The sequence below is a fragment of the Sinocyclocheilus rhinocerous genome, unplaced genomic scaffold, assembly GCF_001515625.1.
Source record: "Sinocyclocheilus rhinocerous isolate Xijiao unplaced genomic scaffold, SAMN03320098_v1.1 scaffold147, whole genome shotgun sequence".
Classification (NCBI taxonomy): Eukaryota; Metazoa; Chordata; class Actinopteri; order Cypriniformes; family Cyprinidae; genus Sinocyclocheilus; species Sinocyclocheilus rhinocerous.
The window spans coordinates 1,450,760-1,464,980 of record NW_015651498.1 but is presented as its reverse complement, the minus strand read 5'-3'; the positions used below and the strand labels follow the sequence as shown (position 1 = coordinate 1,464,980).

The 14,221-nt window shown below is 35.2% G+C and overlaps 2 protein-coding genes across 3 annotated transcripts in view; one reads left to right on the top strand and one right to left on the bottom strand.

Moving 5' to 3' along the window:
* Positions 1–6,253: 6,253 nt before the first annotated feature.
* Positions 6,254–14,221, top strand: part of LOC107712999 (acylphosphatase-2-like) — a 29,244-nt gene continuing 21,276 nt past the window's right edge. The window contains exon 1 of the mRNA XM_016518419.1: positions 6,254–6,326. The gene's annotated coding sequence lies outside the window, so the exon portion shown is untranslated. The remainder of the gene's footprint in view (positions 6,327–14,221) is intronic.
* On the bottom strand, positions 6,829–9,997 carry LOC107712998 (forkhead box protein G1-like). Of its 2 annotated transcripts, none has more exons than XM_016518416.1 (2): positions 8,797–9,997; positions 6,829–8,247 (listed from the first exon to the last, which is right to left on the bottom strand). In XM_016518416.1, exons 1-2 carry the CDS (start codon positions 9,385–9,387, stop codon positions 7,837–7,839), a joined length of 1,002 nt encoding a protein of 333 aa, XP_016373902.1. In that variant the 5' UTR covers positions 9,388–9,997; the 3' UTR covers positions 6,829–7,836. The 2 variants fall into 2 exon arrangements, with proteins under 2 accessions (XP_016373902.1, XP_016373903.1); XM_016518417.1 differs by having other exon boundaries at positions 6,829–8,655; positions 9,187–9,997.

Sequence of the window (14,221 nt, the reverse complement as noted above, 5' to 3'; positions counted from 1 at the left end):
AGTTCTGTCGTTACCAATAGAGTTCAATGGAACTAAGGAGCATAGTTAACTAACGATGCTTGCAAATCTCTACAAATGCATTTCAACACTTTTCTTTACTCAGAAATCACTCGATTTTATTGCTTATACTTGTATTTATTTATTTTGAAAGGGGAAAAATAAAAGAAAATGCAAGTAAAATCTCAACTAGCCACTGCATGTTAAATTGATTTAAAAGCAGATCTTAATCAACAGCAGCGTGGATCTGAAAACTGAAGTTATCCTCTATATAATCTATATCAATGTCTATAATCTAACAGATTAGTGGTGAAAATCTGATGCTTGAAAATCACAATTTGGCTAATTATAATTTACTGGTCATTTTGATATAATTCATTCAAATGAAAATTGCTAAAAAAAAAAAAGTTTAATATTCCAATAAAATAAATAAAATCAATTAGTGCTTCATTATCCAAGATGCCATAAATTTTGGTTTGACTGTATATATATATATATATATATATATATATATAGATAGATAGATAGAGAGAGAAAAATTATTTTGAATGGTACTAAAATAATAATTTGAAATAATTTGTATATACCTTCTGGTCCAGCATGGGTTAATTCTCGGCTCTTCATGGCTCTTTTCAGTGTCCTGAAGGGGCTTCACATTTAGGAAACACAAGCTGTCAGACCTCACTCCCTCTGGGATGACTCCAGGACGGATATAGAGTACATACAATATAACAATGTGCTTTTGCGTGAGTGTTTTAGCCAGATATATTTAATTGTCTGCACAGCTTGCTGCTCCTGTGAATAAAAAATTAAAGATTACACACTTGGGAAGATGTTTGTCACTCTATTTTTAAATTCTCACCTCTTTCAGTTGGTAAGTTACACCTTTAACCCATTTGATGGACTCATTTATATAATTCATTTATGGACTAATTTAATAAATAATTTATTATTAATTTAACTAAATAATAATAATAGTAATTTTGCATATATATTAGCTAGATTTGGTAAAAAAAAGTCAAATTTCTGCATGGTAACACTTAAAGTATGCATTAGAAAGGTATTCATAATGTATGTTGTAATGCATTATCTCTATTCATAAATAATTGTAAAAAGTTCAAATGCATTATAATATTTGAAGGTTTGTTTGTCATGTTTTAATGCAATATACTTTCTAAACAATATGTAACAATACATAAATAAGTATTAATTATAATTAAATCATGAGATCATGCAGTGCATTATAAGGTGCAAGAATTACTTTCCCTTAAAAAAGTAAAGTAAGGGATTACTCTTAATTTTTCTGTAATTTAATTACAGTTACTTCTAATGTAATTGCATGTGTATAGAACAATTTTATATTATTTAACATCAAAATTTAACATCTAATGCTAAAATGCATGTTTTAATGTAACCTTCTCCCTTTAAATACTTTGGTCAGTTCAAGAATAATGTATGCAATTTTATATTATTTATTTACAGAATTAAAAGAGCAGTCCATGTCTGTTCTTGTATTGTTCTACTGTTGATATGGAATTTAGAAAGAAATTAGTAATAAATAATGGAATGCCTTTTAGAGAGAGTCATTTGAACAGTATTCTAATGTATGTAATTAGCTAGTAATTAATTTTTATTTATTTATTTCATTTTTAACACTGCATAATTAATGCATAAAAAATACATTATGTATAAAGGCTTTAAGTGGGTTACTGAATTTCCTTTTGATTCAGATTCGCCCGGTTAGGCACTGAATATATTTGATAAACTTCACTTTATGTAAGTGTCAATGAATAAAAACAGAGAACAAAATATCTTGTACATTCATAAAAACAGTGTAAATCATCAGGGCACAGTTTATACTGAATGCATGGTGGTCGTATGTTTGGCCTGGAAGGGTCTAAGTCATAAACACAAGCAGAAATATAGTACATTTTTGCAAAAGGAATAGAGGAAGTGTTGGTGTGTGCATGCTGGGAGTTGAGTAGTTCAGGGGAACAGGAGATTTTCATGAAGACCTGTGACCTGCAGGGCCTGAATGTGTTGGAGTTAAATCAGCTGACATGCAGAAAGCCAAGGTCTTGGTCTTTTTCTCTGGAGTCTCCACACGTCATGCTTGAATGACACACAAAATGGCTTCCACTAGTAATGGAGGCGCTTTATAGTAAATGGCGTCTGTTTCCGTCGCTCAGGATTGTGTGTGTACTGTATACGTCACGTCATAATGCTGGAGCTCCCATGTTATGTGATTTTCATGCCTTGTTGCTGTGGCTAAAAAAGAGAAATCGCTAAATTGTGCAAATCAATTTTGCATGCTTTCAAGCAGAGGTCATCTGTGATGTTTTAAATTTATGTTTTCCTCATTAAAACTTGACATTTCTATTGTGCTCTAGTAATTTTTAGGATTTTTTTTTTGTTGCAAAGACACATTTTGTAAATTCCTGTGTTGGTATTGATCAATTCTATGCATTTTTTTTTTTTTTTGCAAAGACACATTTTGTAAATTCCTGTGTTGGTATTGATCAATTCTATGCATTTTTTTTTTTGCAAAGACACATTTTGTAAATTCCTGTGTTGGTATTGATCAATTCTATGCATTTTTTTTTTTGCAAAGACACATTTTGTAAATTCCTGTGTTGGTATTGATCAATTCTATGCATTTTTTTTTTTGCAAAGACACATTTTGTAAATTCCTGTGTTGGTATTGATCAATTCTATGCATTTTTTTTTTTGCAAAGACACATTTTGTAAATTCCTGTGTTGGTATTGATCAATTTGCAGTTTTTTTTTTTTTTTGTGCTGTGGTTGTAGAAGTAAAAATCAATCTAATCTGTAATGTTTGATCTGCATTTCATTCTACTAAAAACACAAGCCATTATGACATTATAAACATAAGAATATATCTTGTTAGAAGCACTGATTTTTTAAGAGAAAAATTCTTTAGAGTTTTTTTTTATATTTACATTTGATTTATTTTGCATATTTGTATTTGTTTATTCATTTTTTAGTCTTGATTTGACACAATTTGCCCTGGAAATAGTTTTGAATGTTGTATTTTCACTTAATCTGTTACTTTTCATTTATTACATACAGTTTATTTCATAATGTTCGTTTTTTATGCCAAATACTGTTACTTTAAGACTTCGATTTTTATACATTTGTTTAAACTTACAGTTCATAGTTGATCTTTTACAGAGATTCTCAGCTTTATTGTCTTTGTATCATTTAGAGTGATGCCAATAAAAGCGTTTTGAACTGAATAACCGTGTGATTGAGATGGTGTGGATGTGTTCTGTCAGACATGTTTGTGAATATCATCCCTGTCTTCAGTTCACTCCGATGGCAACATCAGTGAAACTTCACCTTATAGTGAATTATGATGTGTTTATTTCCATTCAAACACCAGTCTCACACTGCCACTATTCTGCTGATTATCCTTAATTCAAGTCTGTGTGTCATGTGTGTAGAGTTTTGACTCTTATGGCCATCTGACACCGTTAGATGCTGTTCTGATCCCTAAACGACCCATAATGCTCTTCTCTGGTGCTTAGAGGAAAGACCTTTGCAAATTAAGAGCGGTTTTGTCTCCAGTGACCTGAAAAGGAGCCCTTAAGACCTTTCTTTTGCCAAATGTGCTCTCATGAGGGTCTTCCCTTCATACAGAGACACAGAAATACACTTCCACTTGAGCAGAGGCACTTACAGACACTTGAAATCCCAAAACGATTTATGTGGCAGAATTGAAGATTTAGAGGTTTCACGAAGAGCCAATAAACGCCTAGAGTAGATTTACATCTCAAATTCTCTTCTTCTTTTTTTAAATTCTTTTTGGTTGTATAACATCTCTTCTTCAAGACGATCAAGCAAATGTTGTAAGGAGTTGAGCTGAATCTATCTTGTTAAGTCTTAATGCACCGTAAATTGTGGCATATGACAATACAAACCTGATCCGACGCGTCTTGTGGGTGAAATCTTGAAATAAGATTTTAAAATATAAAGGACCAAAGTAGCTCAAAGTATTAGAAAATTCAATTAGTAAATTTATGTATTTAATTCTGAGTATAGGACTTTGGTTCTCCTCAGAAAACGAATGGATCTTGTTTTATCTTAAAAGAAAAATTGAGTTGCATATTATTTTTTATTTATAGTCCTATATATTTATATTTATATTTTTTACTGTGTTCTTTTACGGTTTGTATTTGAAGATAAAAGGCACTGTTGCATTTAAGACCTAAATTCCTAAATGCAACAGGATTTTTGCGTGCTGTTTTGTGCTTAACGGCCGTATTTTTATTTATTTTATTTCATTTCATTTCATTTCATTTCATTTTATTTTATTGTTTTGACGAGGTAACATAGATGACTTGACATGTTTCTTCCTTTGATGGTCAGCTGTTAAATAAATACGTATAATAGGCTAAGTTTAAACCGGGCCTTTTTACAAGTAAAATTTAGCGTAAATAAACAAACAAACAATCATTTGGCTCTAAATTAGAAGATTCGTAAAAAATTTTATAATTACTTTTTTATTATTTATTTAAGCTATTGACGTCGTAAACTGATGAATTTCCATGTTTCTTCAGCCTCCTTTTGTTTCAAAATAATGTAAAATAAATGCATAAATAAATACATAGATAAATACACACTGGGCCTTGATTGAATTTGAACAGGGGGAGATCTTATCGGCTACCAAAGCCTCATTCGGCTCTAAATCATAAGATTCGTAAAACAGATTATTAATTTTTAATTATTCGTTTCATTTTTTTTGACGTGGTAGCTAAAGTTGATGAATAAACAAGTTTCTTCCTCTGATGTCCAGCTGTTACATTTATTAACTTCCTTTGCTTCAGATTAATGTAAAATAAATAAATCAATACATAAATAAATACTTAATACATAAATTGTGACACGCCAAAACCTATTTTTAAAAACAGACTGGTAACACTTTACAATAAGGATCATTAGTTAACTACTTTAGTTAACATGAACTAAGCTTTAACAATACTTCTAGCATTTATTAATCTTAGCTAATGTTAATTTCAACATTCACTAATGCATTATTAAAATCAAACGTTGCGCTTGTTAACATTAGTTAATGCACTGTGAATTAACATGAACTAACAGTGTAGCCTACGACTGTATTTTCATTAACTCACATTAACAAAGATTAATAAATACTGTAATAAATGTATTGTTTATTATTTGTGCATGTTAGTTAATACATTAAATAATGGAACCTTATTGTAAAGTGTTACCACTATAACTAGCAATGGCTTTATTTATTTTTTATTTTTTCATGTATTTGTAATATTCGAGTCTCTATATGTAAATAAAGTGCAGGGCATGTTTTAGAGAGTAAGAGAGCTGTGAATTGAGCATCTTTGTCCGTGAGTCCCTCCCTCTGAACGTCTGTCCGAGCACATTAATGTCGCTCCTGCTCCTCTGAAGGTGTCTGGAGGTTTTTTTGGACTTCATATTGTCTGTGCCTCACTGAGAGTTTCACTTCTGCTTGATCCGGGACACGTGGAGCTGAAGTTTCAGGAACATCTGGACAGTAAGTTTAGCATTATTTCTATTGGAAATGGGTCAGAATGACGCAGGTGAACCGATTTAGCTGAATGTTTGCGTAAATGCAAACATCTCAACTTATTAGTATTACGTGAAAACATTGCATTAGTTGGTGATATTATAGTTTCGTCATTTGTCTGGATTGACTCGATGGCGCTGTATATATATACACGCAATTTCTGATTCAAATGGTTTAATTGGTGGCACTTTAAAGTAATCGTTATCAAATCTCATGGAACTATATATGCATGAAATTTACTAATGCATTATTAAAATCAAACGTTGTGCTTGTTGACATTAGTTAATGCACTGTGAATTAACATGAACTAACAGTGTAGCCTACGACTGTATTTTCATTAACTCACATTAACAAAGATTAATAAATACTGTAATAAATGTATTGTTTATTATTTGTGCATGTTAGTTAATACATTAAATAATGGAGCCTTATTGTAAAGTGTTACCACTATAACTAGCAATGGCTTTATTAATTTTTTTATTTTTTCATGTATTTGCAATATTCGAGTCTCTATATGTAAATAAAGTGCAGGGCATGTTTTAGAGAGTAAGAGAGCTGTGAATTGAGCATCTTTGTCCGTGAGTCCCTCCCTCTGAACGTCTGTCCGAGCACATTAATGTCGCTCCTGCTCCTCTGAAGGTGTCTGGAGGTTTTTTTGGACTTCATATTGTCTGTGCCTCACTGAGAGTTCCACTTCTGCTTGATCCGGGACACGTGGAGCTGAAGTTTCAGGAACATCTGGACAGTAAGTTTAGCATTATTTCTATTGGAAATGGGTCAGAATGACGCAGGTGAACCGATTTAGCTGAATGTTTGCGTAAATGCAAACATCTCAACTTATTAGTATTACGTGAAAACATTGCATTAGTTGGTGATATTATAGTTTCGTCATTTGTCTGGATTGACTCGATGGCGCTGTATATATATACACGCAATTTCTGATTCAAATGGTTTAATTGGTGGCACTTTAAAGTAATCGTTATCAAATCTCATGGAACTATATATGCATGAATTACTAGCCTATCAGTGACGTAATAATTACAATTATTATTGCATAATGTGTTGTACGACGAAAATATTCCAGCATTAGGTTACATTTAACATGTCTAGCATGCATAACAAATGCATAATAAAGCATGCACGTAAATGTATTTAAATTCATATGTATGCGTGAAGCTAAATGCATTAAAACCCTCGAGCTGGTGCGGATTTGTGTTGCATGGCTAGAAATGACGCGTTTGCATTCATACAGAAATATTCCAATACTTTATTTCTTTGTTCTGAACTGAAGTTCAGGCATATATACAAGAAAAAAGACAAACTAGTACAAATCTGCACAATAAATGACTATGACAACTAAAGGTGCAGAACTATAAATCACATAAAAGGGCAATAAACAGCTCTAGAAATCACATTTCTGATTTGCACAGAGAGTTAAAATAATGGCTTCAGAATGTCATAATAGCAAATGAATGTTCAGGGATGTTTTTTTTTATTTTTTTAAAGCATTAATGATCTGTCTTTGGTGCTGAATCACCTTCTCGCGTAAAAACTGTATTAAAATGCTGTTATGTGTGTAAACAAAACCTCGTGTCGTCACAGAACAGTATTTTATGTGACAGTATATATACATATATAAACTGATCCCACACAGAGTTAATTTAAACCAGTGCTTTAATTCAGTATAGCTTAGCATTACTATAGTAAGTCATTGCATGACCTCTCTGAACACATCAGGCCCACACTAACCGACAGGCAAATTCATAAAACATTGCATATACATTTTTATTTGACCATATTTCAGGTTTACACAGCTAATAATAATAATGTTTCATTGTCAGAACGCACACCTGAGACAGTCCGAGCGCTCAACCCTGATTTAAGATATTAAGGCGCATTCACAGTTTGAGACATAAATAAAAAAGGAATTAGTCATACTAAACGAATAATATGTGCCAAACATCTAATAATAACAACGGTATCCCACAGTAACAAGGGATAAAAAAGACATTTCGAATAAATACAAAACCATCATTCACAAAGAAATACTATAAATAATACTTTTTTAAAAAGAAAGAAAAACAAACAAATACGGTTATTGCCTTTGGCATAACATCATACTACTATTACAAAATAATCTTAAATAGACGAGAGAGAAAAAATCCAGACGCACAGTCCTCACACAAAAGGAAAGCTTGCACGTTTCGGTTTTCTAGGAAAGTTTGGATGTTCCCATTGGAAAGGACGCGCAACGCTCAGCTTAGAAACGAATTGGGCGCGAGGCGTTTGTGTTGAGACAGAAATCCGCTAGAAAGTGGTGCTGTGAAGGACGGCAAACTAGTTCTTAGGGAATCCGACAGCAGAGGGGACGGAGAGCTGGAGATGCCGTATCCCGGCGCGCTCGGAAGCGGCTGCTGCGCGCCCGGTACGAAGTATCCATTGTGCCCTGAAAGTAATCCGGCGGCGGACGACGGAGACACGCCGTACCCGTTGATACTCCCGCTAGAGGCTCCCAGAATGGAGCGAGACATATCCCCGTTCCCGAGCGGCTCGACGCCCGGGAGAAACGATCCGTACGCGTGTCCTTGGTTTAGAAATCCGTGCGTGGAGCCGTTGTAGTGCGAGTGGTGGATGGGTAAAAACGGAGACAGCTGCCAGTAGAGCGGGTTGCTCGGGCGTTCGCCCAGTCCGAGTCCGAGGGGCGCGAAGCGGAGGCCCCTTTTCATCACCAGCTTGCCCCGCGAGGTCGCCGAGCGCCGGCGGAGCTTCCCGGTGGTTCCGCCGATAAACACATCATCGCTGGAGGGATCCAGCATCCAGTAGTTCCCTTTCCCAGGATCATCATAATGCCGCGGGACCTTCACGAAGCACTTATTGAGGCTCAAATTGTGCCGGATGGAGTTCTGCCAGCCCTGCTTGTGCTCCCGGTAATACGGGAAGTTCTTCATGATGAACTCGTAGATGCCGTTGAGCGTGAGCCGCTTCTCGGGACTCTGTCTGATGGCCATCATGATGAGCGCGTTGTAGCTGAACGGAGGCTTGTCGAATTTCTTTACCTTTTTAGACGGCTGCTCCTCCGCGTCTCGCTGCGCGGGGTCCATCTCGGACGCTTCCGGGGGTTTGTCTAAGTCCTGTACGGGTGCCGGGCTGCCGCTGCGCTCCGCGCCCTCATCGTCAAACTTCGATGGGAGTAACAGGCTCTTCCAGTAGAGCGGGTTGCTCGGGCGTTCGCCCAGTCCGAGTCCGAGGGGCGCGAAGCGGAGGCCCCTTTTCATCACCAGCTTGCCCCGCGAGGTCGCCGAGCGCCGGCGGAGCTTCCCGGTGGTTCCGCCGATAAACACATCATCGCTGGAGGGATCCAGCATCCAGTAGTTCCCTTTCCCAGGATCATCATAATGCCGCGGGACCTTCACGAAGCACTTATTGAGGCTCAAATTGTGCCGGATGGAGTTCTGCCAGCCCTGCTTGTGCTCCCGGTAATACGGGAAGTTCTTCATGATGAACTCGTAGATGCCGTTGAGCGTGAGCCGCTTCTCGGGACTCTGTCTGATGGCCATCATGATGAGCGCGTTGTAGCTGAACGGAGGCTTGTCGAATTTCTTTACCTTTTTAGACGGCTGCTCCTCCGCGTCTCGCTGCGCGGGGTCCATCTCGGACGCTTCCGGGGGTTTGTCTAAGTCCTGTACGGGTGCCGGGCTGCCGCTGCGCTCCGCGCCCTCATCGTCAAACTTCGATGGGAGTAACAGGCTCTTGATGCTGAACGATGTCGACTTCTGCACCATGGTCGGCTCACTCTGGTCTCCCATGCCGGGCGATGAACAAACAAAATCCGTAGTTTAAAACGCAGGAGGTCAGGCGCGCAACGGCGGGGACGTTGCATGCATGACAGGACTTTTAAGACGGAGGACGCGACGCGCGGACTCGAGAAATTAGTGATTAACCAGCGCTCGGTCTTACCAACTACCTCATCTCAGGGGAGGGAGGAGGAGCTCTTCTCTTGCTGGAAGCTGGACAGTATCGTCTCGGCTCACTCCATCATAATGCTCGGAGAGCCCTGTGCGTGCTGGAGTCTGGAGAGTCTCCTGTGCGTCACCGATCACGTAGCCTGAATAGGAGGGACTAATAATTGCTCACACATTACCTGAAACGCTCTTAAATAAAGTTTAAATTATCCAAATCTAAAGTTTTTAGTGATTCTGAGTCGGACAGTTTTGCTGAAGGCACTCTTAATAATACTTCGAAGGGATTCGAATTAGGGTTTTAAATAACACGGCCCTAAAACATACATAGTATCCTGTCTGATCCAATACAATGTCGTGTATTATGACCAGTCCAGAGCTATTGATTAGCAGGCTTTACAAAAATAATAATGAATAATGCTCTCATTTACGCAGAAATTGACTTTGGCGTACATATGATACGCATCTACCCCACACCCCTAATCCTACCCATTAAATATCATATGCACGCAAAAGTCCATTTCTGCGTATAAATAGCACGCCAAATAGAAACTGAAAATCTGCTATTTATAAGCATTTTCATGAGACCGGGTTCACAGTGTGCGTAAAAGCGCGCATGCTGAGCCAAGTGCGCCTCTAGTGTCAGCGCGGGTCACAAATCCACTGAGATCCTGTTAGAGGAGTGCAGAAGTTATGTTGGCACTTTGAAGGTCTAATTTATGTTATTTTTAGTCACTGAAATATACAAACCAGTGTGATTCCAGTGCGCTGCATTCAGTCATCTCAAACAGCATGTTTGCGCAATGGGAAGTGACCGGTGAACATCCTAACAGTCTAGTCTCACTGTTGTTTACTTGTTTGGTTTTTTTATCGATCAGTTAGTCTGATATATACTCAAGTTGCTTTAGAATAATCTTAATTACGCGTCTAATCTATAATAGCTTTTTATTTTTAAATTTCAATGTGTTTTTGTATTGTTTTATTTTGTTGTTTTTTCCCCCCTTCACGCTTAGCCAATGCGAACACTCTTATTTGAGATTAAATTAATATCTTTGTTAAATATCATAAATATCTTTGTTAAATAAATGCATTATTTCGGAACCAAGAAAAATGTTTTATTATGAATTGTTTTCTTGTCTGAAGGCTGTTTGCATCTCTGTATTGTAGCGTTGCCGAATATGAAATGATTTGTACATGATTTGTAATGCATAAACTGTGTATTTGAATAATGCACAGACCAGTACAACACTTTATTTTACATTATTAAAGAAACGTCGAATGTGTATAAAACAAAAAAGGATAATTGAAACTAAATGAATTCGTTTTTAATAAATTGGCGAAATGGCTAAAATATGCAAAGCAAAAGAATGCAATTTTAAATGCATTTTTATTTAACAATAACAATAAGTTATATTAATTCATTTTTTTCTTATATGTGTACTTATATTTTTATTTTCTTAATGATGAAAATCATCACCACTGCGTCAGACGACAGTGTTCTCGCATTACCGTAGCAATTTTATAATTAATAAAAAATATGTATTTGTTGAATTTATTAAAACTGTTTTGCAGCCCAAACAATAAATGTGTTCTTCTATAGCTACTTACTGCCCAGTTTTCAGTTGAATTCTTAATAATTCAACTTTATGGCGCTATAAACAGCTCTATATTCATGCAAATTAATGTCTTATTTATAATAGATTATTATTATAAAAGCGATGGGATGTTTCAGTAATATTGTTTTATGAAATTACAGTTTATTTTGATTTCTTCTGATATTTTCAACATAATTAAAGCATCACTAAGAGACAAAATGATTTCCAGTTATGTGTCGATCTGTTTACAACCCTTATCTTATTATTTATCAAAGCTTTAATCACAGAAAATGCTAAGAAAATAAAGAAATGTTATGATATATGCTATGCATGCTATACACGATCTTGTTTTGATTCCCGTCTCATATAAATTGGTCTGTTTTTTACCTTTTTACACCTCAAATCTCATCGAATCCACCCTGTAATAAGTTAAATAATTATATGATGAGTTAAAAGGCAATATATATATATATATAGCAATGCAAACAATATGTATTCCACCATGTTTTTAGACAAAAATATTATTTTTAATAACAATCAATTTGCAGCAGGAACATTGTTACCTGTTTTGAAGAAGTGTGACCAAATGAAACAAACAAAAACACATTTTAACATTATTTTAAAAATACATGGAAGTTTCTTCTTCTTCTTGTAGACTACTGCAATGCAAATGAACTTTACAAAATAATACTAAGTATTCATTATCATTCGGGGTCATATACAAATAGGTCAGTCGTGTCAAAATGAGTAATTTGCAGTGACCGTTTATCGTTTCAGAGAGTTATGACCGACATTGTTCACATACATGAAGAACCCCCCAAACACACACACACACACACACACACACACACACACACACACGAATAATCTTAATTACGCGTCTAATCTATAATAGCTTTTTATTTTTAAATTTCAATGTGTTTTTGTATTGTTTTATTTTGTTGTTTTTTCCCCCCTTCACGCTTAGCCAATGCGAACACTCTTATTTGAGATTAAATTAATATCTTTGTTAAATAAATGCATTATTTCGGAACCAAGAAAAATGTTTTATTATGAATTGTTTTCTTGTCTGAAGGCTGTTTGCATCTCTGTATTGTAGCGTTGCCGAATATGAAATGATTTGTACATGATTTGTAATGCATAAACTGTGTATTTGAATAATGCACAGACCAGTACAACACTTTATTTTACATTATTAAAGAAACGTCGAATGTGTATAAAACAAAAAAGGATAATTGAAACTAAATGAATTCGTTTTTAATAAATTGGCGAAATGGCTAAAATATGCAAAGCAAAAGAATGCAATTTTAAATGCATTTTTATTTAACAATAACAATAAGTTATATTAATTCATTTTTTTCTTATATGTGTACTTATATTTTTATTTTCTTAATGATGAAAATCATCACCACTGCGTCAGACGACAGTGTTCTCGCATTACCGTAGCAATTTTATAATTAATAAAAAATATGTATTTGTTGAATTTATTAAAACTGTTTTGCAGCCCAAACAATAAATGTGTTCTTCTATAGCTACTTACTGCCCAGTTTTCAGTTGAATTCTTAATAATTCAACTTTATGGCGCTATAAACAGCTCTATATTCATGCAAATTAATGTCTTATTTATAATAGATTATTATTATAAAAGCGATGGGATGTTTCAGTAATATTGTTTTATGAAATTACAGTTTATTTTGATTTCTTCTGATATTTTCAACATAATTAAAGCATCACTAAGAGACAAAATGATTTCCAGTTATGTGTCGATCTGTTTACAACCCTTATCTTATTATTTATCAAAGCTTTAATCACAGAAAATGCTAAGAAAATAAAGAAATGTTATGATATATGCTATGCATGCTATACACGATCTTGTTTTGATTCCCGTCTCATATAAATTGGTCTGTTTTTTACCTTTTTACACCTCAAATCTCATCGAATCCACCCTGTAATAAGTTAAATAATTATATGATGAGTTAAAAGGCAATATATATATATATATAGCAATGCAAACAATATGTATTCCACCATGTTTTTAGACAAAAATATTATTTTTAATAACAATCAATTTGCAGCAGGAACATTGTTACCTGTTTTGAAGAAGTGTGACCAAATGAAACAAACAAAAACACATTTTAACATTATTTTAAAAATACATGGAAGTTTCTTCTTCTTCTTGTAGACTACTGCAATGCAAATGAACTTTACAAAATAATACTAAGTATTCATTATCATTCGGGGTCATATACAAATAGGTCAGTCGTGTCAAAATGAGTAATTTGCAGTGACCGTTTATCGTTTCAGAGAGTTATGACCGACATTGTTCACATACATGAAGAACCCCCCAAACACACACACACACACACACACACACACACACACACACACACACACTGTGTGTATGTTTGTTTTCGTCCATGTATAGCTGGCCTCAAGGCTTCATTTGAAACTGCTTGCCAAAACATTTAATGCCAAACCCACAGCAAACACACACAGGATCACTTGAAAATGACATGCAAGGTTCAATAAAAGGTCACACTACACTTAAAGCACAGTGATGATGGGGTGAAGGGCCTCTACGGGCCTGTCCTGGATTTGAGTGGTTTATACTGTGGTGAAGCAGCATCCACCAACAGGAGCTTCATGCTAATGACTGTACAAAACACACTGACATCTCTGACCTGAGACTAACCTTAAGTATAAACTGGCATGTGTTTCGCTTTTTTTCTGTTTTTTTTTTTTTTTTTTGGCTCCTGCTCTTTAGTTTCCTTCTTATAAACACCAGACTGAACCTGCTTCATGTGAAATATAAATTAGGCTACGCTGCTTATAATGCATGTTTAATACACAGTGGGTTTGTTTTTCGAAAGCTAAATTCTGTATAGTCACAAAACGTAAAGATTTTGAACATTTTATTTTACATTTAACATTCGTGTTGTTTACTCTGATCTCGGGTTAGTTTGATAATGTAGAGGTTTTAATGTAATAAATGTAATAAAAACTGTACATACAAATTTTGTCTATTTCTGTTTATATATATATATATATATATATGTGTGTGTGTGTGTGTGTCTGTGTGTGTGTGT